General features: G+C 43.2%; 1 protein-coding gene across 16 annotated transcripts in view; it reads right to left on the bottom strand.

Annotated features, from left to right (window-relative positions):
• Positions 1-26,834, bottom strand: part of FARS2 (phenylalanyl-tRNA synthetase 2, mitochondrial) — a 643,593-nt gene that overhangs the window by 165,924 nt on the left and 450,835 nt on the right. The window contains exons 10-13 of one of the 16 annotated variants that reach the window (XR_010321138.1): positions 11,901-15,704; positions 11,541-11,768; positions 7,440-7,555; positions 5,353-5,892 (exon numbers count right to left, since the gene is read on the bottom strand). The exons of 5 other annotated variants lie outside the window; for them this stretch is intronic. Coding sequence is in view for 5 of the 11 variants with exons in the window: in XM_023557659.2 (XP_023413427.1) it covers positions 15,623-15,704 (82 nt within the window). In the remaining 6 variants the exon portion in view is untranslated. Of the gene's footprint in view, positions 1-5,352; positions 5,893-7,439; positions 7,556-10,451; positions 15,705-17,441; positions 17,708-26,834 lie in introns of those variants that run through there. 10 more of the 16 variants (XR_010321139.1, XR_010321140.1, XR_010321150.1 and 7 more) reach the window with 10 other exon arrangements.

The following is a 26,834-nucleotide window of genomic DNA, read 5'->3' as shown; positions in this document are numbered from 1 at the left end:
ACTTAATTAGCTGCACCACCCAGGGACTCCCAGGGGCAGCATTGAGCGTACTCTAAAAAGAATGAGACACCATGAATTAATGAATAGGGATGTCATTAAAAAGTCATAATTAAGGATCCAAAGTAACCATTAGCCATTGAGTTGACTCCAACTCATGGCGACCCTTACGGGTCAGAGTAGAACTGTGCTCCACTGAGTTTTCAATGCTGATTACTTAGAAGTGGATTACCAGGGCTTCCTTTTGAAAGGCCTTTCTTCTGGGTGGACTTGAACCTCCAACCTTTTGGTTAGCAGCCTCGTTTGCACCACCCAGGAACTCCAAGGATACAAAGTAAACCCCTAGAAAATCTTACCATTCCTTTCCAGGGTCTCCCTTCTGCTCCCACTCTGTCTTCTCACCTCCAACTTCTTATTCTACTTGAAAACTCGTCATCACGCAATCTGCCACCCACGACAGACTTATGCTTAAAAATACCAGCTGGGTCCTGAAAGCTGGGTGGCCTCTTTGCACCATCTTCTTCCCCTACCTTTGTTGGACTGCGAGTAAAAAACACGTAGAAATGTCTCACTCTTTCGACAAAGTGTGAGACAATCAATCACCACATGGCACTAAAAATGGTAGAGCCGAAAAGGCCCTTTGTTGAAACGGATGCTTTATTTATCCTATAGCCCACAGATACATATGAGGACTGTGCAATTTATTTTAATATCTCACATGTGCCAATTTTTTTTAGTGCCGGGTCAATTTTATGCAGCCAACTGTGCCAGATCACAAATGTGCCTACACAAAGGCAGAATTCGACTTGACCAAAACCCCTGGCTCTCAGATTGGGCCCCTTTCTTAAACCTGACAGCATCCCCACACACCCACTTGATTTTGCTGCTGTTGCTATCATTGCCCGAAGTTCACACAGGGAGGAAATGCCAGAGGACAGAGGAGGAGGAGAAGGGCTGCGTGGCCCTGAGCATGCGGCCAGGCTGTGCTTTGGCCACTGTTCTGTCTCCCTAAGTGCCTTCTGGCCTATGGAGTGGGGACACTCGTCCTTCACCCTGTAGGGTTTGCTAACCTATTTACACTTTTTTCCAAGGTAACACTCAAATCAACTATACAGCTCGATTTACTTTGCTTGTAACTCTAATTGAATAAAATAACAGACATACTGGCTCAAAGCCTTGGCCAAATTCCTACTGAAATGCTTAAAGTATATTCTGGCTTTTTTCAATTCTTCCTGGAAGCAGGGAAAGTCACTCTTGCCCAGCCCATCATTTCACACCAGAGGCAGAAGGACTGTCATTCATTGTTTCACAGGTAGCTAACATTTACTGAGAGATGAAAGGATTGCAAGATAAATAATCCAGGAAAAATTTCAGCACATCCCTGAAGGTGGGGAGGATATTCTTATCCCAGTCAGTTAGTCAGCTTTTCATGAAAAGACAATCAGAGGGGTACTATTCTATCCCTAAATGTAACCTCTTCAGAATCAAGAGATCTGAGTTGAGCATGGGCATTTATTTAGTCTATCTTCTAAGATACATCAAGGTGAGTCCTGGGTGGTCCTGAGTTTGTAACTATTCCCCTTTAAAAATATTCAGAGAATGACCACTAGAATAAGCCTATCACTCATTCTAGATTCTTTCAATCATTTTACAGGGGGTAAGAATTTTATAAACTATATCATTGGCTACTGTGAGTAAGAATTAAGGCAGAAACCTTAGAACTTTGTCAGATAAGCAAGCCCCTGATGACACTGAGTTTGGACCCAGAAATCACACCTGGAGCCTCTGAGCTCTTCTCTGCGGGAGTATAACCTAGCGATAGTGCTGTCAAGGGATTCATGTGGTGGAGGGTGTGGGGTGTGATTTCAAGATGGCACAAGGAGCTATGCTGGCATTCTTTCAGCTCTCCCAGGTAAAGACAAGTATTAAAAGGAACCTATGCACCCAAGATTGGTGCCTCTTAAGGGAAGGAAGGACCATGCCCAAGGCTGGCTGTGCTGTGGCTGAATGGTGACCCTGGTTGAGGGATCTTTTGTTACGCTGACACATAGGATGGCCTTTTCTACCTGGGCGTGGCCTCACAGGACGGTCACCTCCTCATGCAGGTGTCTTCACTGTATGTTGATCACCTACCATTAAGACTTTGGGAACTGTGTCTCATGGGTACAGAAGATGCCCTGGAAGTGCTTTAGGCCAAGGACCCCTTCTCAACTCTACAAGGAACAAGTGGTCTTCACCTTCTCAATAGTTCTACCATGCATTTGACAACAAGCCTCTCCTCAAGTCATTCAACTGTAGAATTACTCTGAGTCTTTTATTCCCTTTCTCTTTGGTATCTAGTCTTGGACTAAGGCGGCCCAGGTCCCACTGCTGTTCAGGCTGGAAGACTGTGTTCCAGGCCATGCTTGGGAACCGGCTTCTTAACCACTGGGAAGCCTGAGTTCATCTCTGCTGCCAGGACACCTCTGAATTCTTGCTCACACTTTGATGGGAGTCAACTAATCGACCTATTTTTGTAGATAAGGGGCGGCATGTGGTAAGTTACCTTAACGCAGCTGCTGGTATTATCGGTGCTGCCCAGAATAGCAGGGGGGATGTTCACTGCATGAATGAAGGAAGAATGACATCACTACCTGGTGCAAACCTCCATGCCTATTAAAACACCCCCCAGCCCACGCGTTTCAGCTCTGATTTGAGATTTTTCTCCTTTTATTCATTGTCTGCCCCCTGAGCTCACCATCTTGTCTTTAATCACAGCCTAGAGTGAAACACATGTTAGGTAATGACTCCACAGCGTGCAGTTCACGCTTATTGATTAGAAATCATTTTCAGAGGGAACGCTGTAACGAGGAGTTCCGATCAAAGCAGGATGACTGTGTCAGTTCTTTGTCTCACACACCTGCGTTGGCTCCCTCCTCCCAGAAGAAAATGTTTCTGTGAAGACAGATCACAGGGGAGTTAAGAGCGCTTTTACAGGGTGCAGCTGCTTATGTCCTTAATTAATCTAAAGTAAAAATTTCTACTAAAAATAAAAAAAGCTATTAATTCAGGTTTTGAGCTCATGCTCCAAACCCTTAAGGCCATTTCTCTTCAATTCCGACTGTCTGGGATGAGGCCGTGCTCATTTCAACATGGTGGGTAGCGCAGGGCTGGGCTCGGCCACAGCCAGCTGGATGCGCCCAGTCGAGTCTGCCAGGCACTGGGCTACCAGGAGCCAGCCGGGTCTTTCAAGACACGAAACAGGGCTTTGGAGTTTAACACATTGGGTGAGTTTACCCACAGGTCCCACTTCTCCGAGCCTGCCCGACCAGAGGACTGGGCTCTCTGGTAATGAGCATCTAGATAACCAAAAAACCTGTTGCCTTTGAGGTGGCCACAGGACAGAGTAGAACTGCCCCATAGGGTTTCCAAGGAGCAGCTGGTGAATTTGAACTGCCGACTTTTTGGTTAGCAGTTGAGGTTTTAACCATGGCACCACCAAGGCTCCAAGCACCTAGATAGCACAAAGCATCTCAGAACTGTCCTCTGTACAGCTGTACACATTATTCTCTTATCTACACTGAGATCAGCATCCAGGTCTGAGACAGAAGTGGGGCTGAGATGCACAGGAGGGAGTTACTTTTTTTTTCGCGGGAGATATTTAAAAACTTTCATTCTTCTTACTGAGGTGCCAGGTTAGACTCCACATGGAGGTAAAGCAGAATATGCTATAATGTTGACTCTTATTATTGCTTTAGATAGGAAAGAACAGCTCTAGGTAGTCCAAGGCTTTGGAATTCAGAATACGTTTTTCAGAGTGACGGTTTTATCCTGAAGTAAACCATTTAGTCCTTAATCCAAATAAAAGAAGTCTTAAACAACGGATAAGTGACTTAAAAAAAAAAGGATGACATCAGGGATTTACAGTATTCAGAAGAGCGCTGTCCATGGGCTGTCTGGGATCAGTGTAGCTCAAGCATACGTCTCTACAGTAAAAACCTTTTCCCTGATAAATGGTGAGCTACAGGTGTCTAAAATGTGTATTATGCACGTGTATACATATCTATGTTTTTATACATATCTATGTATATAAAAATTTTTTTCTATGTATATATGTGTGTGTTATAACACATATATACACATGCATACACATGCATATGTATATATTATTGGTATAATTCTATAGGAAGGGGATTTTATCCATTCACTGAATATTTACTAATTGTCCAAACGTTATGGTAAGCACCAAGAATAAAAGATTGAGACAGAATTCCTATCCTCATGTTTATACCATAGTGGGTTGTTTGTTGTTAGCTGCCATTAAATTGGCCAACTCACTGGGACCCCAAGCAAAACAGAACAAAAAGTTGCCAAGTGCAGCACCACCCACATGATCAGTTGTGGATTGGACTACTGTGATCTAAATGATTTTCACTGGCTGATTTTCAGAAATAGATCGCCAGGCCTTTCTTCCTAGTCTGTCTTCAACTGGAAGCTCTGCTGAAGCCTGTTCAGCATCATAGTAACATGCAAGCCCCCACTGACAGACAGGTAGTAGTTGTGCATGTGGCACACTGGCTGGGAATAAAACCCAGGTCTCCCGCATGGAAGGTGAGAATTCTACCACTGAACCACCAATGCCCACAGAGCAGTGGGAGAGAGATGAAAACAGCAAGTGCAGTAAAATGCTGGTGGCATTTTGGTAGACGGACACATAGGCCCAGGGATCCCCAAGGGTAGACGGCTGTCTTTGGAGGATGGGAGTGTCATCAAAGTTTTCTAAAGAAGGTGATCCTTGAGTTGCATCTTGAGGTTGCCTGTTCTCTGAGACCTCGTAACCCACATGGCCTGTTTGCTAACTCATGGATAACCATTTTAAGTAAGCAAGCACCTTCTACATCACTTCCCTGGGCTAACATTAAGCCCGTGTCTCAAGACCTGTGCACATACTGCCTTGGTGTCCAGGGAATGCAACCTGGGTTGTGCTTTTATTAGAACTGTTGACCCAAAAAATACAACTGACAGTTCCATGTCAGAAGCAGCTATTCAACAGAGGCCTATTGAAGGAAATCAACCAGGGCACCTTCCCTCTGTGATTCTGAGAGGACACAACCACTCTGACTCAGAAGAGCACTGAAGGAAATGACTGGTGTTGTGAAAATAAGTCCAATTTCCTGAAGCAGCTGCTTCCTAATCTCAGGGTACTCCTCCCGTGACAGAAGGTGAAGTTGCCACATCTCTGGCTGCACTGGAAGCAGAGCCGTGGGCTCTGACGTGGCCTCTGAGGTCAGCACAGCAGCTCTGCAAATGAGCCCAGCCACTAGCTGGGAAGAAGGAGGATTCAGCTGCTTCAGTGGGGGAGATGGCAGCTCCCAGGTTTAAGCTGGTTGTTCTGCAGGACATGAAGCAACGTCAGAGCTGATGAGCCTAACCTTTTCATTACCATTGGCCCAAAAAATATGCCAGCCACTTTTTATGCTTCTGGACTTCAGAGGTAAGGCGTTATTCAGATTCTAAAGCATTTAACTGTTCAGGTGGGTCCCTTTTGAAATGTGTGAAGTTCAGCAGACCAGTGTTGGAGCCTCATTGTTGTGTAGGTTGAGCATTCTATTAGATGATGCTTCCCGGATACGTTAGTTTTGTAAACTTTTGCCTTTTTTCCCTTTATCTCTGTGGGATAAGGCTTGTTAGCGTAATTATGGCTTTCCTGCGTGATAGTTAGGGAGCCCGGATGGATTTGTTTTGGTTCTTCTGAGTCATATCTGGAAAACCACTGTTCTCTGGATTCTCTCCTGGTGTCCTGTCTCTGCTCTTCTCTGTACATCTTGGTTTTCTTCTCTTCAACTGCCTTTCTTTACCTCTTGCTTTGCAAAGCAAGCAAAAGATGCCACCACCAAAGCTCCTGTTGAAAGTACCCTGTCGAAAGAAAGACCAAATCCCTCTCAATCCCAATCGTTAATTCCCACTGTGTGTCTAGCACCTGTCTAGGCCCAATCAGCTGTCACGGGGCGGGGGGGGGGTCCCAAGAGAAAGCCTCAGTGTACAAAATGGCTGCAAGGGCTTGCTGCTCTGGGATGGGAGAGAGCAGTTACCAGAGATGGGATATTACTGGGAGCTGAGCAGATACCCCAAAAGGTGACCACCACACTGTCAAGCTTTAGCTGCAAAAGCCCAGGGTTCTCTAGTTAACTTATTTCAAGCCCACTATCATAGGGTGTCCTGGGTGGTACAAACAGTTAACACACTCAATTTTTAACTGAAAGGTTGGCAGTTTGAGTCTACCCAGAGGTGCCTCAGAAGAAAGGTCTAGTGATCTATTTCTGAGAAATCAGCCATTAAAAACTCTGTAGCGCACAGTTCTACTCTGACACACATGGGGTTGTCATGAGTCAGAGTCGTCTCGATGACAAATCTTTTTTTTTTTTTATCATATGGACTATACTTCCTCACAGGGTTCTATTTTTAGTTTTCCTTACAAGTGTTGCCATTTTCTTTGCTACATCTAGTGTTATAAATTCACATGTAATGTGAAATTTTGGAATGCTCATCTGTCTTAGGCTGGGTTGTCTAGAGAAGCAAAACCAGTAAAGTGTAAAAATATATATATAGAGAGAGAGAGATTTATATCAAGGAAATGGCTCATAAGGTTGTAGAGGCTGGAATGTCCCAAGTCTGTGGGTCTGGATAGAGGCTTCGCCTGAGTCACATAGCCACAGGGGCTCTTGCTCACAGGCTTCGAAGATCAATGAATCCCAAGATCGGGAGACAAGGCCGCAGGTAAGCTGCTATCTCAAGTCCCCAAAACAGGAGATCAGATGAACAGAAGCCAGCTACAGGATCCAGCAAGAGCAAAAAGCCCCCGAGCCTTGCCAGAATGTCCACTTCTATTTGATGCAGACCACGCGCCCAAGGAAACTCCCTTTCGACTGACTGGTTACTCACAGCAGATCCCATCATGGGGGTGATCGTATATCAAATCTCAACAGGGAGGTGATTGCAACATTATATGACTGCTGAAACACTGAGAATTGTGGCCCAGCCAAGTCGACACACAACCTTAGCCATCTCATCATCCAACTCACTCAGTGCCATTGAGTCGATTCCGACTCTTAGCGACCCTATAGGACAGAGTAGAACTGCCCCATAGAGTTTCCAAGGAGCGATCATCATCATCAAACACCTCCAAACAGAAATGCTGATTTAAAAACAAAGAAGCCTAAAAACAAAACTGGCACACTTCTTTAAAATTCTACCCCAAAAGAAAGAGATCTGCTTTTTGTAAAATAGTATAGCACTGCTATTTTAAAGTAGGTGTCTAGTAGTTGACGTGGCCTAGAAATTATTTTACCGTGAAATACATTTTAAAACACCAATAGATTGTGGCAAAATAGTGTCATCTCCTAAAAATGACTGATATTCCTTATTTCATGAACACTGACAGCAACTATTTGGTATTCACTTACATCATCAAATCAACTGCTCACTGAATTCCAAATCAGAACACAAAGCACCGTCTGCCTTCCATGGGCTCCCGCTGGTATTTAGACTGTAGGGTAGACTTTGAGGTATGAATTAAAACCTTGAGAAACAAAGAGACAGGGTCTGTCTGGGCTGGGAGGCTCCTCAAACACCACCCTCCAAATGGATGTGCTGCCTGCAAATTCTGATTCTGCATTTCCTAGCTTGGAGCAGAGCCCTCACCCCGCCACCATTCTTCCCCAAAAGCAACAAAGCTCTGTCCTATAGCACTTCTTCTGCACATATATACATATATACCGTAACTTTTCTCTCAAGGTACTAAAAAAATTCCTTTCTCAGATTTAAACCCCATCATACTTTTCTTCCCTTGTCACGTTGTCAAACTGCTTTCTCCTTCCTTCCTTTTCCCACCCCAAATGATTAGATGTTCAGAAGGCTATTTTACTGTCTGGCATAAATGATCATCAAGCTGACTGCCCATTTTCAGCATGATCGTAACTACAGTAAACATCATACACAAAGCTTTCAAACTAGAAGCTTTGCTGTCCTTGCTGTGTATTGAAATATCTGTACTTAATTACAACTAATTTCTCCCAAAAGAACCTCGCCACTAGATGACTATCACCATCAACAATAGGAGCTAACATTTCTTACGTACTTTTGATGTACCCAGTGCTGTAAAATAACCTGTTAAGGTGGGTTCTAATGTTAAGCCCATCTTACAGATAAAGAAACTGAGGCTTAGAGAGGTAAAATAACTTGCTCAAAGTCCCACAGGCAGTTAAGTGACAAAGCCAGAAGGTGACCTCTGGGCTGCCTGCCAAGCCCATGCTGTAACCACCGCTCTACACCCACCTTACAGCACTGAGAAAGCATGCATTCCTTTCCTTGCAGAAGTAAGACAGGATGTGACAAAAGGACTCTGCAGGTCCACTGATCCCCAGAAACCATGGTGCAATCTTAGGACCATGATCAACCTGACCATATAAGAATCTGTGGTGACACAAGGCAGGTTGTGGTTGTGTTTCCTGGTTCCCTCTGGCTACGCTGTTGTTGTTAGCTACCATCACATCAACCCCCACTGCATGGTGACCCCGTGTGCAACAGAGTGAAATGCTGTTTAGTCCTGCACCATCTTCATGACGGCCTGCAGATTGGACTGTTGTGATCTGTAGGGTTTTCGTTATTTTCAGAAATAGATTGCCAGGGCTTTCTTCCTAGTCTGTCTTAATCTGGAAGCTCCGCTAACTCTGCTCAGCATCATAGCAGCACACAAGCCTCCATCGACAGACAGTGTGGCTATGAAGGGACTAGGGGACTGCCAGCTGGGCTGCTCGGGTCTGAAAGCAGAGTGGAGCGACTCTTGCTAAAAACAGAACTACATGTAAACCAACACGTAAGCCCCAGATGCTCCAGTTCATATACAATCTGGTGTTTAAAGTGTCCTTAAAATATTAATCAAAATAACTGGCTTCATGTGTTTTACAACAGATTCATTTATTGCAAATTATTAATCTTACAGATAGTATTAGGGCAACTGGTTATTTGCTTAGATCCTCTCACCTCACAACACCGTAATAAGTTCCAGATGGAACCAGCAACAAAAAATAATAAATAACTTAGGAGAAAATATATGTATTTATATGATCTTGTGATGAAAAAGGACTTTGACATGTAAAGCAACGGAAGAAATCAATAAAAAAACTACAAATACTTTAAAATTTCTCTATGTCTCAAACACGATGCAGAATGATAAAAAGTAGGTAGGTATAAAAAGTAGGTAGGTAGCAATCTGTAAAAAAACTAACGAAGACGAGAGAAAATGGACTAGTATTCTGGGTGTATGAATAACTTACAAAAATTGACATGAGAACACAATAAAACCCCAACAGAAAGAGTAAGAAAAAAGATTTGAACAATCAAGAGAAAAATACAAATGATTAACAAGTACACCGAACGGTTCTATTTCACCAGTCATTGAAGAAAAAAAAAAATGCTGGTAGATTTATGCAAATAAATCATAACTTCTCCATGTAAAAAAAAAGCATTCAAATATTAAAACAAAAGTGAGAAAAGCAGACTTCCCTGAGTGAGGTGTGCATGCTCACACTACACATTAGAAAACAGGCTAGACAAGCATATACAATTTTAAACAGTGTTTAATCTCTAGGTCATAAATTATGGGTAACTAACAAACTCTTCCTCGTGCTTTTCTAAAATAAAGGTCTATTTCTTTTAACAGCAAAATCCAACACTTTTGGTATGAAAGAAGGAAGGGAACAAACAAGGAAGACGGGGAGAAAGGGAGGAAGGAAAAGACCTTTTGATCTCCAAGAGATTCGGTGGCAATCAAAAAGTTTGAAGTGGCTCTTCTATGGGGCTACCATTTAAATGAAAAATTTAAATAGATTTGTCCTGCATCCTGTAATGTGACAGACGGTGGATGCAGAGGTAAAATGTAATCCATGTGACGATCCTCAGCTCCCTTCACCCCATCAGCGCCTGTCTGTCTGTTGGTTACATTTGGGCAAATCTTACAGATGGATTGTTTGGATCTGTTTCTGCACAGAATGAACCCATATGATATTTCAACAGATATATTTTCCTTTTTTTTATTAAGGAGGAGTGGGAAACTGGTTTTAAAAGCAATGCAAAGGCCCAACTCCTGAAGAGAGTTTAGAGACTGTGAATACTGGTTCAGTATAATTTTAATTTTCATACTTACTGGTGAAAAAAAAAAACAAAAAACTAAAACCACCATCTAACAAATGATTAGCCACCCGAGGAAACATGCCAACAGATCATAATAGCTATTTTTCACAGTTGCTTAAAAGTGTGTCAGAATGGTTGAATGTATTTTTAATTAAACAAATTTGCAATTATGAATACAATAGCTGCTTTGGCATTTTTATATTACAGCATGAGCTAGAGGGCAAAAAAAAAAACCTCTTATTATAGTAAGCATGGAACCGAAGTAAGAGTGTTATTTAAAACAGTTTAACTACAATAAATAAATGTATAAATCTGATCCTGCCGTGTTGTCAGTTGCCACTGAGTTGGCCCCTGACTCATGGGGACCTCATGCGTAACAGAACAAAATGCTTCCTGGTCCTGTTCCATTCCTGTAATCGGTCGCAGATCTGACTATAGTGTTCCACAGAGTTTTCACTGATTTTCAGATCACCAGGCCTTTCTTCCTAATCTATCTTAGTTTGGAAGCCCCACTGAAATTTGTCAGCAACAGAGCAACACAGAAGCCTCCACTGACAGATGGGTGGTAGCTATGCATGAGGAACACTGTTTAGGAATTGAACCCAGGTCTCCTGCAGGAAGGTGAGAATTCTACCAATGAACCACCAATGATCCTACTATAGGATCCAATTTCAGCCCTTCATTTGGTAGAGGCATTGGCCTACCAAGGCCACCCCCAGGGCAGGCAGTACCCAAGAGCTGAGAGGATTTAAAGGCATTGAGGAAGGCCTTTCACAGAAAGAAGGTGGAAAATCAGGGTTATTAACTTGCCTTGGGGATCTCAGGCCAAAATCTTTAAGAAACCTTTGTTTCCTGAGAAGCACTTGAAACAGCTCCGCTTTGAAGGTTATAGAAGGTTATAGAGACCTTGAAATTTGGTTTTCTATTAACTATTACGATTTTTCCATCTTGAATATCTATATTGATCTCCTTCAACTATGCTAAGAATAGCTTCTATTAAGACTAGTCTTAAGAATTTGATCTGTTTAATATTGTCAGATTTCTTCCCATATCCCTTATCAGATTAAAAAATAAAGAAAACCAAACCGTCGAGTTGATTCTGACTCATAGCCACCCTATAGGACAGAGTAGAACTGCCCCGTAGAATTTCCAAGGAGCACCTGGTGGATCTGAAGTGCTGACCCTTTGGTTAGCAGCTGTAGCACTTAACCACTAGGCCACCAGGGTTTCTATCAGATATGATAGGTAACATTATTTGAGATTTGTCTTTAAATAGGTTCTCTTGCAGAAGGAATCCTGAAACTAAGGAGTTCAATGCACGGGTATGTGCTGATTTAATTTCGGTTAAAAAATACCATTCTAAATATAACCACCTCTTCTTTCTTTTCTCGCCAGTACGTTCCTCACACCTTCCTTTCCCAGCCTTGTTTCCCTCATTTCGGAGAAGCTGCTTTCAACGCGAGAGTGACTGGAGGTCAGGTCCAAGTTCAAGAGCTGTGTGTACTTTGTACTGTAGTGCACTTTGGTTCCCAGGAGCAGATTCATTCTGGGCAGGTGGCAGTACCACGTAGCAGGCGCAAAGATCCCCCTGCCATACAACCCTGAAGGAAAGTATTTGCAACTTTAATCAATTTTTTTTTTTAACGTGCCATTTTAGGAATTGCTAATCAAAATATCATTCAAATTACATTTGTTTTTTCAGGTCTTAATTTACATATCATGTCCATTCTTACTTTGCGCTGGACATGTCCCATGAAATACACTTAATGAGGCTTTTTTTAAGTGGGCCACCCCGGTGCCGTGATACTCAGATCTCTAATCATCACAGTCGAGTAATTCCCCCTTCTCAGAGAGCACATACACAACAGTGTTTGCCTGTCTTATTCCGTTCTTCCAGCTTTAAAAGAGCTAAACAGTGGGGGAAAATAAAAACAGGTAAATGTGACAGGGAAATAAAACTTCCTGCAGCATATTCCAAATGGCAATAACCAGACACATAACCGTAAAGACGCAGGCCTCGTTTCCAAGTTCTGGAAATTTTGTTTGTACCATAAGGCATCAACTGTTTATATTAAAAAAGGCATAAAATCAATTATTCTCTTGTTATTGATATTTGTGGAATAAAAATAAGTCAAAGCACAACTGGGGGAAGAATGTGAAGAAATATGATTATCCAGATACGAATTATTTTTTATCCTTGAACTTACTAATCACCAAAGAATTTCTAGTTGCCAAGTCCATTGGCACTTGATAATCTTGCTTCTGCAAGAGATTCTGCCTTCCATGGCTTCATTCCCCTGCCTCTAGTTCTACCTCTCAACCTTCTTAGTTCCTTCACCCACTCTTTGTCTCTACCATCTCTTAAATCTTGGTGTTCCTCAGTGTTCTTTTTTCATCTTCTCTTCCCCTTGTCTGGGCAAACTCGGCCATGGCTGGAGCTCCAACTACCAACCGGAGGCTGATGATGGGGAAATACATATGCTAACCCTGAGCTCTCTCTCTCATGAGCTCTTGGATCAGCGTTCCCATGAGAGCCATCTAAAACTCAACAGGTCCAAAAGTAACCAAATAATCTGCTCCATCAAAGCGTTCTTCCCCTATTTAATCCCTCTTTCAGTTAATTCCACCCGCTACCCCCTTCGTCACATAAGTCAGGGCTCTGGGAATTATTTAGTTCCTTCTTTGCCATACTCTTTCTCAAATCAGCCCATGTTTCTTATGTGGCCTCTTCCCACAAGCCCACTGCCACTGCTCAGTTCAACTCTTCTCTGCCTCTCACTCAGACTATTAAGATATGCTTCTACCTATTTCCACTTCCAACCTCACCCTTCACCAACACAGGCTACACAGAATAATCATTTAAAAACTCCAAATGTATGAATTAGTTCAATGACTCTCTACATTTTCTACTTGATAAGCCCATATTGTATAGGGAAATACAAGGTGTTTAAGATCTTGCCCCTTCCTGACTCTCCTGGCTCCATCTCCTGTCCTCTCCCTGAATGCCAGGCACACTAAATTACTCTCTTTTCTTGTCTTTATGTCTTTATACATGCTGCCCACTCTGCCTAGAACTTCTTGGGCCCTTCCATATGTAACTCCTCTTTGTCTTGCAAGATTCAGCTGAACCATGATCTGTAGATGTTCTTTGAACATTTAAGGCAAAGCTAGGTGCCACCCTCTGAGTTCACAGAATGCCTCTCATTTAAGACACTTTTCACACTGGATTGCAGATGCCTGTGTGTGTTTGCCTCCGTTAGAGTGTGAGCTCCTTGAGGACGGAAGTCTGTCATCTTTTATATCATTTTTGTATCTCCTGATCATAAATATCATAGACAACATAGTGCTTTACCCATGGTAACTGTTCAACATATATTCCCTTGTATGCGTGAGTCACAGCTCCATTAGTATTAATTTTTAGCTGCTCTAAGAGAAAAAGAATCATTTTGACTCATCCGGCATAGAATATTTGGCTCTTTAGAGCCAAGCTCAGCTCCCTCCCTTAGTGCTCCAAAGTTCTCTGACATGGAAGCTTATCACTTCCACCTGTCACCTCTTCCTTCTTGCCCTCTTCCAATGTCCACTTAAAATTAGCTTAAACAAAGGCATCAATGAGTTTTTAGCACCCTACAGTTTTCTGATCCTGGAGGCTCAGTTCTTTTGCATGTATTTTGCGTAGGATACTATGGAATGTGAGGAAGAGTTGGACAACCAAGCAGTGGAAAGGGCCTCAGAAGATACTGGACCCAGGGACACAGACAGCCAGAATTTTCTCTCCATCTCTCATTTCTGTTTCCCTGTGCCTTGGCTTCTCTCTCTCTCTGCTCACCACTTCTCCCCAGGATGGGAAATGTGGTCAGAGATATTTCCAATGCTGACGGCCACGTAAGGTGTCACTACTCCATTTACTTTGGAAAGGATGGCTTAGGTAGCATCACATTCAGGAGACCTAGTGTTACTCTGCCTTCCCTGTAGAGACAGTTTTTCTTCCTTTCATGATACACTGTTTCAAAAATTTCCCTTCCTCTTCATTTTATGGCAAACAAACATACACCCAATCTCACTAAAATTTGATTCCTTGAATTCATATTCAACCTGTGATTTCCCCTTCCAATCAGAAAAGGGTTTCCTAGGTAACCATGAATAATTGGCATACCTCGTAGCACCCTTCCATTGTACTGTGAGCTACTCGGAGTCAAGTAAAAAAAGTACCAGGTCTTTATATTGCTACTGTATTTAGGATATAGAATAGTTAAGCACCTGGTAAACATTTTTGATGAGTGAATAATGGTAAAGAAAAATAAAGTACAGCAGCAACATATGTTTTATCAGGATGTAACCGACGAAGCTTGCTACAGGCAAGGAAGATAATCAATTGGCCGAATCTCCCAGTTGGGTAACCAGAACCCTACTATAGATAGTGGTGGTGCGTTGTAAGGGAAAAACAGAATAGGGTGGGAAGTGCTGCTTAGGAATAGGACTTGGGTTTAGAATAAGTTGGGCTCTGAGTAAACTACTAGTTCGCATACCTCCTAGCACACTATAGACACCTTGCTGGCGTAGTGGTTAATAGTTCAGCTGCTAACCAAAAGGTCAGCAGTTTGAATCCACCAGGCTTTCCTTAGAAACCCTATGGGACAGTTCATCTTTGTCCTGTAGGGTGGTTACAAGTCAGAATCAACTTGATGGCAATGGGTTTTAGCACCCTACAGTTTTCTGATCCTGGAGGCTCAGTTCTTTTATATGTATTTTGTATAGGATACTAATGACCATCTTAAAAGTAGTTTTCTTTTGTCTTTTTCTTCTTTTCCTTATTCTGAATATTTAGCAAAAACCAAACTATTTTTAAACTTGTAGTTTACTCAGAACCCAACTTATTCCAAACCCAAGTCCTATTCCTAAGCAGCACTCCCCACCCCATTCTGTTTTTCCCTTGCAACACACCACCACCATCTATAGTAGAATTCTGGTTACCCAACTGGAAGATCTGGCCAATTGATTATCTTCCTGCCGTAGCAATCTTCGTCAGTTACATCCTGATAAAACATATGTTGCTGCTGTACTTTTTACCACTTACTTATCAAATATGTTTACTGGACTTATTGTTCTATATCCCAAATACAGTAGCAACCTAAAGACCCAGTACTTGACTCCAAGTAGCTCACACTGCAATGGTGGAAAGACATAACAATATAGTACAACGTGGTCATGGCCAGCACAGCGGAATGTGTTAGTGGTGCTTACTGCACTGTCACTGCAGGATCTCCAAGCTCCATGTACATCGCTGGTCAGAGTGTCTGCTAGGAGAAATTTCTACGTTTGATGAATGCCGGGATAAGCAATTATTCTAGCACAATTCTGTGTCAGTGTCTAGACCACAGCTGTTGTCTCTTGTGCAAATACTTCACCTGCTTGATTTTCACTCCTGGTTTCTTCTCTCCATTTCTTACTGCGGTCACATTCCTTCCAAGGGTAGGGGCACTAAGAAAAGTAGCCGTATCTGTCCAAAATAGATATTGTGGGGTGCTTTTTCTTTCCTGAGAAATACAACACAAAACTTATATAACAGCTATGGTTTCAAATGATAAGCCAACTGGCATTTTATTGCTTTCATCTTCCTTTCTGAATTGCGGTCCCATGGAAAAGATTATAAGTCTAAACTGAGATTCAGTCAGATCTGTCTTGGAGACCCTAAGCATTTATTTACATGAGTTTACTGGGAGGGGAAAACATAAGAGGAGGCTTTAGGAAGAGGCTTTGCTAGACAGAAAAATGGGGTTCCAAGCAGAGCTGCCTGAGTCCCAGGTGACAAGTGTGACACCAAGTTGGGGAAAGACACAGGAGCTTTGGCCAAACTGGACATACCATGAGGATACCAGCAAGGCTCCAGAGCCTCAACGGTGTACCCGCTGGAGCCCCAGGGCCCAGTGGAAGTGGTCATCATGCCCAATGGAAGTCAGTTGACTTGCAAACACACACACACACACCCCCAAGGTCCAGGTCAGCACAGGGGTGTGTTCAGTTCAAACATTCTTGTGGCCTCATCTGCACCCACAGGCTGATGATGTTTGAGTTTAATTCCTTTCCTAAATGTCCAACCAGTGCCTCTTACTCATCAGGCAAGTGACTGCCACTGAAAAGTCGGGGATCCCTTATTTATATTATGTTGCCTTGAAATATCTTTTTCTTCATGTAAATCTCATGGTAACATTCCACCCTGTTCTTTCCTCATTAGAAGCTTGGATAAATTCCAACCAGGATAGCACCTTCCCTTGCCCCTACCTACACATGAGTAAGTACACCATTGTGAAACTTCTGCAAAGATCTCTTTGTGTCTTAGACTGTTTAACTTAAGCTCCTTGCCCCACTCCACCACCAGGGTAGTGGATTCAGCCTTGTTCTGGACTCTAAGCCCAATCCTGTCTCCAGGGACGAGACCACCGGGAGCCAGGCCAGCAGCTCACTGGCTGAGCATCCTGGCCGTCCCACTAATGATTCTGCTGCAGCATCGGGGCCTTATATCCCAGGAAACAGGCCCCCACACTCCTCTCTACCTAAGCCTTACCTAGGATTCCATTTCACCAGTGCCTGCATTTCTGTTCCTCGGTCTAGTTTCTCAGACGCCTTGCCTGCACTGGCCATGGCCCTCCCCGTGTTTGCTGACTGCCCAGACCTCCACCAAATACCTCTAATAAGACCATGGACTTGGATGCCATCTGGACTATCAGCTAATATTTGTGTGCACTATCTGTCCTCGCCCCCACGGTTGACCTCTCACTCCCATATGCACCTGGCCCTGCCTTCTTGGGTACTCCCTCCTGGATGCTGTCTGAGCCTCAGCAATAACCAAGTTAAGTAAAAGGATTGGGCCAAGAGAATACCAAGGTGGCTGCTCTTCACTGCCCAGTCTGCACCACAGTGTGAGTGGTGCCCCTGGCCCGGTGTGATGCTGGAGCCCAGATGCTGACCAGCAGCAGGAAAGGGCTGTTTCCTGCTCAGGAGATCAGCCAAACCCAAGCCTGCCAGGCCCACCTTTGCTTTTCAGAAATTTGAATTTTTGAAAAGTGATTCTAATAGCTCTCACCTGTACATTCTGGGGCTTCCTCAAAAATGGCATGCATATCTTTAGAGACTTAGTTCCACAATCTCTAAGTAGGCTCACTGGTTCTCTGAGGCTGGAGAGGGTCAGGCTATTTTGAATTCATAAATCTCTTGGCAACTAAGAAAATGTAATTCATTGAGGCTGTGGCACTTTCAAGGTGGAGCATCTGGGGGTGCAAAGAACTAGGGTAACTAATGCAGGCACAAACCGTGGTGGGGGGGTACTGCTGGTGCTGAGCATCAAGTGTGGGCAGCAGCCAGTGCAAAGAATGACTTTGTGAACTGGGATAACAGATATAAAGACCCAAATGATTTAGGGCCTTACTTACAATAGTCCAAAATGGTGGGCGGCTGCCCCCAATCCCATGTCTGCCAGTGGTCTGGACACTTATTTTCCTTCTGCAGGTGCACATTTTAGTTTGATTTAATCTGACAAACACTGTCAGGGATGGAAAGAAAAACACCAAGGGGCGTGAGGTCCTCTTGCCTTGCACTTTGGCTTAAAGAGAGCTTCTGTTTCTACATGACGAAAGGATACGCAGGACACCTAACCAGACAGCATTCTTAGGATGCCTAACCAGACAATGGCCTTAGAACACCTAACCAGACAACGTCCTTAGAATGCCCTGGGAGCTGCTAACCGGAAGTTAAAGAAGAAAGGCTGACGGGGCTCGTTTTCACCAAGATGTGCATGTGGTGGCTGATCATGGCCAGGAGCACAGGAGAAGCAGCTCTTAGGCTGCTGGCCTCTCTCCTGACTCCTGCTGACAGGCAGTCTCCACTCTTCCCTGATCTGCAGAGAAGTGGCTCCTGGGGCACTGCCAGGTCAGCAGGAAGGTAATCCCAGAGAATCCTTCAGCAAACAGTCAGGTCATGTGCTTGGGGAGAAGCAGAACCTGGAGTTCTGGTCCTGAGCTAATTGTGTTTTAATTTGTCTAAGGCTGGCAGCAAGAAGGGCTACCTGTGGGGCTGTGCTGAAGAACCTACCTTGTGGAATGCTTTCAAAGCAGGCGTGGGGATGGAGAGGAGGGGAGGCAGAAGGAAAACCCAAGCATCCAGACTAGAAATAGTTCTCTGAGGACCGCTGTCTCGGTTGTCTGAACCTCGACAATCAAATTCTTATGCACACATACCACTACCATTGCAATAAAAATGGGGACAAAGCGGGGAGGCCAGGTGATTTCTAAAGCAGGTCAGCCACCTCTCGCCTGCTCCTTAGTGCCATGTGCTGTTAGCTTCAGGGGACACAACCTCTGATAAGCTCCAGCATCCAGGGCTCTCCCAAGATGGGACTCATGGGAATGTTATGCTGTCATTGGCTTTCACTGTGGGGCAGACTTCAAGTTCAGGTATCTGCACGTATCTGGCTTTGTCAAATGCAGCAAGACCAGGGATGGATTTGCAAACTCCAGACCTTATCCCCTGTCACTGCCCTGGTACTTTCCCAGCTGCCACCTGGATGACTGCCACACTGATGATGGGACTCGGCAGCCTGGCCAGTACCACGGCCATTTTGCAAAGTGTTATTTTTTCTGATTAAAAAATTCCTTCTTAAGTTGCAGGAGGAATATGCATCATTTCAGAATGACAGTTTTATATGGAGCCTTGTTCTGCTTCGCTTCATTACCAGAACACCCCAGTCATGTGCATTGGGCTGCCAAATCCAAGACTTCCAGCTGTACTGGGGTTAGACTTTGTTTTAAAGAACAAAAGACTAAGTTAAGTGTACTGAAAAAGTTATCGTTATTTACTGTAGTGACTAAGAAGCGTTTTAGAACACCGTGCAGTTTCCAAAGCACTGCACAAAGAAAGCTATAACTAATTTTTGCAGGTTCCATTTAAAGATGTATTTTGACTCCTGGATTGTAGATGAGGAAAACAAGGTTCAGAGAGTCCCAACACTACACACCCAAGATGTGGAGGGTCAGGACTCAAGCCCATGGCTTCTGACTCTAAATCCCAAGTTCTTCCCACTGAACTAGACTGCGTCTATTTCTTATGTCCAACACTACTTCCTGGTATTTAAGAAGAGCTTCTCTGAACAATGCAGTGGGTTAATTAACCACGCACCAAGCATTACTTAGTGAGCTTCCTTCCACTGACATAACACTGAGAAAGACAGACATGACCTACTAGGCCATAGACCCCCAAGGAGTTTCCATCAAGTAAAATAACCTAGAAAAGTCTAAAAGCAAATATAGAATAGAATCTAAATAAGCCAACAATTAGTAGTAGTTACAGAGTCCTATACATCCTTACAGACTGGAGGAGGATGAGGGGAAAGAAGAAAGCAGTGCACGTACGTTTGTTCTAGAAAGGTGAAGCCTTTTGGTTGAAACTGCCCTGCGCATGGCTTCTTGCTGTGGAAAGCAGGGCTGGGCTGTGATGTTAGTGGCCACCAACCAGATCAACAAGAAGCTTCTGACCTACAAGTGGTCCATTCATAGACGGCCCAGAAACCTTGGAGGCAGCCTGGTGCAAAGGGCTTTCTCTCTCTGCCCAACCTGTCTAACTCTTCCACACTCGGAGAATGGAGAGGACTGCCCATAAGAGGCCAGAGCAGGCAATGCAGAAAGAAGCAGCGATGTTAACAGGGGTGTGGAGGTGAGAAGGAGGAGGGAGGGAGGGAGGGGTGCAGAATCAGAGGGGCCAGGTAGAGAGAGTCTCCGGTCTTAGGCCCGTTGGGTCTGAATGGCTTTCCAGTTCTGATTCAGGTGTGCCCTTAAATAAATCCTCTTTGTCTTAAAGTGACTACCATGAGTGGTATGTCCTGACTACAGAAGGAATGGGAACAGAGGGCTTCTGCCTCAGAGCATATAGTCACATTCACTGAATTGGAACAGTGTACATGTCATTCAAGGGACCAGGGGAAGACAGTCGTGCAGAGCTTGCTGTCCTGTCTCCTCGGGAGACCTTCCCATCCTGACAGCCAACCTCTCCACTGAATCTACAGTCCTCAACATGCCCCCTCCTTTCAAGTCAGTGAAATGACCAAGCATCAGTTATGAGCAGGAAACCGTGCAACCTGACTGTCACCTTCTGCTTCGTGTTGTTACTTTGCTTCTCATGTGCTACATAGGTTCATGAAAACTAAGGTTTTATCGCAACATCCTTGCAGCCCTGTGGCAATTAGCTCAACGTTTCTCAGAACACAGGGACTCAAGGATCAACTGGTAAGTTTATTTATGGTACATTTCTTTGCATGAGGTTCAAGAAGTCTAAACCGGTAGCATTAGAGTCAGAAGTGGCTTAGTTCAGGTTACAGGGAAAATAAACAAGGATCTGTATACACAGTAAACCTATTAGTGGGTGAAAGAAGGCCAGAGGCCTACCTACCTTACCCACACAGCCAATCAGATCATTTACTGGCAAGGAGTAGAGGCGGGCCAATGAGATTCCATTGTTCAGTATCAGAACTGGGTGAGGGACAGGCAGTGGTAATGGGTGCTGGAATGTAAAGATCATTTAGACTCAGGAGCTGGGCAGGGCACTCTGAACTCTGTATACAATAAGGAAAGAACAGAAGCCATAAGGTGGGAAGGGGGAAAGATGGAGTCAGTGAGAAAGAATGAAATGGCAGACAAAAGTAGTAATTGGTAGGTACAGCATGGAAAGAGCAATGGAGACAGAGAAAGCTGCCTCCACTCCTGGCGTCCTGAAGCCTGGTTGGTGTGTGTGGTTTTTCCTGGGTTCCAACAAGTGGGTCTTTGCTCCTTGGCACCACAAGAGCTCCCATTAGAACACCTCACCCCTTGTGAGGTCCTCCTCTCTCTTATCCCCACTGGTCATAATATAAAAATAAAACAGAATTTTAAGAAACATTTTACATGAGAAACATAAGACATTTTCCACTAAAAGATATTATCCTTACTCTAGACCAGTGGTGGAGTCCCCTGGTGATGCAAATGGTTAATATCCTAGGCTGTTAGACAAAAGGCTGGAGGTTCAAGTCCACCCAGAGGTGATTTGGAAGAAAGGGGATCTACTTCTGAAAAAATCAGCCATCAAGACCCTATGAATACTGGGCTGAGGGCTGTGGGGACCATGGTCTTGGGGAACATCTAGTTCAATTGGCACAACACAGTTTATAAAGAAAATGTTCTGCATTCTACTTTTGTGAGTAGTGTCTGGGGTCTTAAAAGCCTGTGAGCAGCCATCTAAGATACTCTACAGGTTTCACTCCTTCGGGTACAAGGGAGAATGAAGAAAACTAAAGACACAAGGGAAAGATTAGTCCAAAGGACTAATGGACCCAAACTACCATGGCCTCCACCAGACTGAGTCCAGTACAACTAGATGGTGCCCAGCTAGTTGGCTCAGATGACTTTTTAGTATACACACGGAGAAAGTCATGGATGGGAAAGTGCAAAAAAAGGTAAGAGCCGCTACGTTAGGGTATTGAGATGATGGGTAAATCTCCACTATTTTTATTTTCAAATTTTTATGTGTTGACAAGAACAAATGAAGGAAATAAGGAAGGAGGGAGAGTGTGGAAGAAGTCTCTTGAACTGCCTCACGGAATGCCAGCCCCACTACCACCCAGTGAAGAGCTGTGGCCAGCTCAGGCCCATGGCTCACGCCCACGCAAGTGGGGCCAGTCACAAGAAGGTACCTCTCATGTCAAAGTCCCTCTTTAGAATTCATTATGACAACTGTTCTAATATAACCACTTATGCCAATTTTTAAAAAATTGCAAGTGGTAGGTGTCAAGGAACATAAAAGTGAGGAAGTTGGAGGGGGGACAAGGAGAGGTAAGACTCTCCTCCTTGGTATCCTGCAGCTCAGAGTTCACCTCACACCCTGGCTCACTGTCCATGGATTCAGCGAAAAGTACTGCTGCCTATGAACAGAGTTGTAGCAAAATAAGCAGCAGCCTAGCGGAGCCAGGCTGTGGGGACATCAGTGTACTTCACCTCCCAAGTCACCTCTGCTACAGACATCTGGGATGTTTCTCAACACTCCCTTCTTGAAATCAAATCAAACACCTTATTTTTAACTCTCAAAAAGTTCTGTCTTAAACCACATCTGTCCTATTTCAATTCACTTTACAGTCCAGTTTCTACACTTCATAAATAATTGTCCTGTGAAAAAATAGGAACACTTGTGTATTGCTGGTGGAAATGTAAGGTGGTGCAGCCACTGTGGAAACAGTCTGGTGGTTCCCCAAAAGTTGAACATAGCATCACCATATGACCCACCAACTTCACTCCTAGGTATGTTCTCAAAAGACTTGAAAGCAGGAACGCAAACAAATATTTGTATACCAATGTTAGCTGCAGCATTATTCACAATAGCCAAAATGTGGAAAGAACCCAAGCGTCCATCTACAGATGAATGGAGAAACAAAACGCAGTACATTCACACAACGGAATATTATTCAGTCATAAAGAGATATAAAGTTCTGCTACATGCTATGATGTGGATAAGCCTTAAAACATTATGCTCAGTAAAATAAAGTCAGGCAAAAAATAACAAATACTGTATGATCCCACTTATACGAAATACCTAGAATAGATAAACACATAGAGACAGAAAGTAGACTAGAAGTTACTAGGGACTGAAAGCAGGGGAAAATGGGGGGTTCTTACTTAAGAGGTACCGAGTTTCTATTTAGGATAACAAAAAAACTTTTGGAATTAGGTAGTGGTTATATAACACGGTGAATGCAATTACCGTCCCTGAACTGTACACTTAAAAACGGTTAAAATGGAAAACTTTTTGATATCTGTATTTTACCACAATTAAAATTTTTTTAAATAGTAAAACAAACAAACAAACAAAAAGACTAGCTTCCCTGAATGAAACGTTAGCAGTGGAAGACAATAATTAATTTTCTCTTTGCTCCTTCTTACACCCCAGGCTAAGAAATATTTTGAGCAATTGTGTTCTAGGAGAAAATAAACACCATACACTATAATTCCTTAAGCTGCATGGTCTTACAGACACAAGACGATGTATGTGTTCACAAATGTGTTGAAGGAATACCCAGGCTCATACGTAGAAACACAATTGACTTTCTTAAGTTTTCTCATTAGTCAATGCATGTGTCTGGTGCAATATTCTAAAGGTACCAAAGGACACAAAGGACAAGTCCATCTCTCAGTCACCACTAAGCCCAGACCCTAGCTCCCCTCCCTAGAGGTAATCACTGTTACATTTTTTTGTTACATTAAATATTTAAACTACAAAGACTCTTCTGCCCATCAAGCAGCCCTGAGATTAAGTGGCAAAGATCCTCCGAGAGAAGTTTCTGAATGACTGGCTGAAACAAAAAGTCATTTTCTAGGCTCAGTGTCTATCCTCCTTCAGGGCACAAACTGTTATTTGTAATCAAGAAAAAAATTTCTCAATTTATCTAACATTATGAAATTAGGTTCCTCCCTGGCAGTTTATGCCTTTCTGAAACATCTTGGGATCTGTCCTTGATCAATAACACTCAAGTTTTTCCACTACATGATTCTTTCCCAGGGTATCATTTGTTCTATACTCAGTCCAAGCATCTCTCACCGTGTCTGAGGTTTGGCAAGGAAAGGGTTTACATCCTTCTGTCATTCACGTCACACATCACTGCATAACTGCCAAACCACTGAGAACCACGGCCTAGCCAAGCTGACATGTAATCTCAACCATCACACATGGGAAGCTGCTTAGCTAAAAAATCAGGGTCATATTATTTAAAAAGGGGGTTGGAAGAAAATTGGATATTGAGAAATAATTAGCAACCTCTGCCACAGGAACCTTGCTTGGAATATAAAGTCTTAATAAGAAAGACGTGTGCCCTGGGCAGGCTAACAATTTGGCACAGCTCCAAAGTGAAAGTCTTTAAATATTTGTGCATTTATTGAAGAGATGGTGAGACCTGTGCCAGTGAGAAATGGTTTTTGATGGGCTGTTTATTTTTAAATTTCCAGTGAAAAGTACTGTCTCCTTCAGAAGGAAATTAGATAAACTTACCTTCTCCAGTTAGCACAGGGTTATATACACAGATCTGCGTTAATAATGTATTTCTACAGCAGTCCAGTGATATTTTACTGTTTTTTAGACTGTGCCCCAGGAACTTACCTGTCTGGTCTGTCCCTGGGTCTGCAGGACCCCTAGACTCTCTCACGCCCATTGCAATCTCTCCAATTACCTGTCATCACTACATATCATCTACAGGTCAGAAGGACTCAGTATTTGCAATCTATTTACTTCCCTCCAAACATACCCTTCTTCTAAAACACATCTAACCCCACATCCAGGACAGCAGCAGCTTCTCTCAGCTTCTTAGGTAGCTTACAAACCTGAATCCTTGATTTCAGAGTCTTCTGCGAAATAAGCGAGGCTGAGAAAAATTACAAGTCACACACCATCAGGCATATCAATTCAATTAGTACTTATCAACCACTCTTGCTGTCCTGTGTTTCTTCCTCTTTAAAAGTAAATACCCAGATTTAAGTATCGACGTGGAAACTCCTGGGAAGTTCTCTCTCACATAAAAGTCCAAGGCTGAATTAGCACTCCCTAGCTCTTTTTTTTTTTTTTTAGCACCCAGGCTACTATGATGTTGTTCAGTGGCTTCAAGTCACTTCCAACTCAGAGAGACCCTGTGTACAAAAGAACAAAACGCTACCCAGTCCCGCACCATCCTCACAATCCTTGATACGTGTGAACCCACTGTGCCAGTCCATCTCCTTGAGGGTCTCCCTCTTTTTTGCTCACCCTCTACTTTACCAAGCATTACATCCTTCTCCAGGGACTGATCCTTCCTGATAACACGCCCAAAGTGTGTAAGATGAAGTCCTGCCATCCTTGCTTCTAAGGAGCATTCTGGCTGTACTTCCTCCAAGACAGATTTGTTCATTCTTCTGGCAGTCCATGGTACATTCAATATTCTTCATCAACATCATAATTCAAAGTCACCGATTCTTTTTCAGTCCTCCTTATTCATTATCCAGCTTTCCCATGCATATGAAGCCATTGAATACCATGGTTTGGGTTAGGTGCACCTTAGTCCTCAAGTGACATCTTTGGCTTTTAATACTTTGAAGAAGTCTTTTGCAGCAGATATGCCCAATGCAATGTGTCATTTGATTTCTTGACTGTTGCTTCCATGGGTGTTGGTTGTGGATCAAAGTAAAATGAAATCCTTGACAAGTTCAATCTTTCCTCCATTTATCATGATGTTGATTCTGGGTCCAGTTGTGAGGATTTTCATTATGTTGAAGTATAATCCATACTGAAGTAGTAGTCAGTAAGTGCTTCAAGTCCTCTTCACTTTAAGCAAGCAAGTTTTGTCATCTGCATATCGCAGGTTTTTAATGAGTCTTCCTCCCATCCTGATGCCATGTTCTTCTTCATATACTCCAACTTCTCGGATTGAATAAGTATGGTGAAAGGATACAGATTGAATAAGTATGGTGAAAGGATACAACCCTGTTGCACACCTTTTCTGATTTTAAACCACGGAGTATCCCTTTGTTCTGTTTGAACGACTGTCTCTTAGTCTATGCACAGGTTCTGCATGAGCACAGTTCTGGAATTCCCATTTTTTGCAATGCTTACCCATGAAATTTGTTATGGTCCATACAGTACAATGCCTTCGTATAGTCAATAAAACACAGGTCAACATTTTTCTGGTGTTCTCTGCTTTTGGCCAAGATCCACCTGACATCTGCAATGATATCTTTCTTTCCACATCCTCTTCTGCATCTGACTTGAATTTGCAGCAGCTCCCCGTCAATATATTGCTGCAACTGGTTTTGAGTTATGTTCAGCAACATTTTACTTGCATGCGATATTAATGACACTGTTCCATAATTTTTGCATTCCACTGGATCACCTTTCTTTGGACTGTGCACAAATATGGATTCTTCCAGTAGGTTGATCAGGTAGCTGTCTTCCAAATTTCTTGGCATAGACAGGTGAGTGTTTCCAGTGATGTATCATTTATTGAAACATCTCAGTTGGTATTCTGTCAATTCCTGAAGCCTTGTTTTTTGCCAATGCCTTCAGTGTAGCTTGGACTTCTTCCTCCTTCAGTACCATTAGTTCTAGACCATATGCTACCTCCTGAAATGTTGAACAGTGACCAGTTCTTTTTGGTATAGTAACTCTGTGTATTCCTTCCACCTTCTTTTGATGTTTCCTGCATTGTTCAGTATTTTGCCCATAGAGCCTCTCAATGTTGCAACTCGAGGCTTGAATTTTTTCTTCAGTTCTTTCAGCTTGAGAAATGCTGAGCATGTTCTTCCCTTTTGGTTTTCTAACTCCAGGTTTTTGCACATTTCATTATAACACTTTACTTTATCTTCTCAAGCCGCCCTTTGAAATCTTCTGTTCAGCTCTTTCACTTTATCGTTTCTTCCATCTGCTCTAGCTACTCTTCATTCAACAGTAAATTTCAGTCTCTCCTGATATCCATTTTGGTCTTTATTGTCTTTTTAATGACCTTTTGCTTTCTTCATGTATGATGTCTTTGATGTCACCCCACAACTCTTGTGGTGTTCAGTCATTAGCGTTTAATGCATCAAATCTATTCTTGAGATGGTCTCTAAATTCAGGTGGGATATATTCAAGTTTGTACT

Source organism: Loxodonta africana, chromosome 1, assembly GCF_030014295.1.
Source record: "Loxodonta africana isolate mLoxAfr1 chromosome 1, mLoxAfr1.hap2, whole genome shotgun sequence".
In the NCBI taxonomy this organism is placed as follows: domain Eukaryota; kingdom Metazoa; phylum Chordata; class Mammalia; order Proboscidea; family Elephantidae; genus Loxodonta; species Loxodonta africana.
This window is presented reverse-complemented; position numbering and strand designations above follow the sequence as displayed.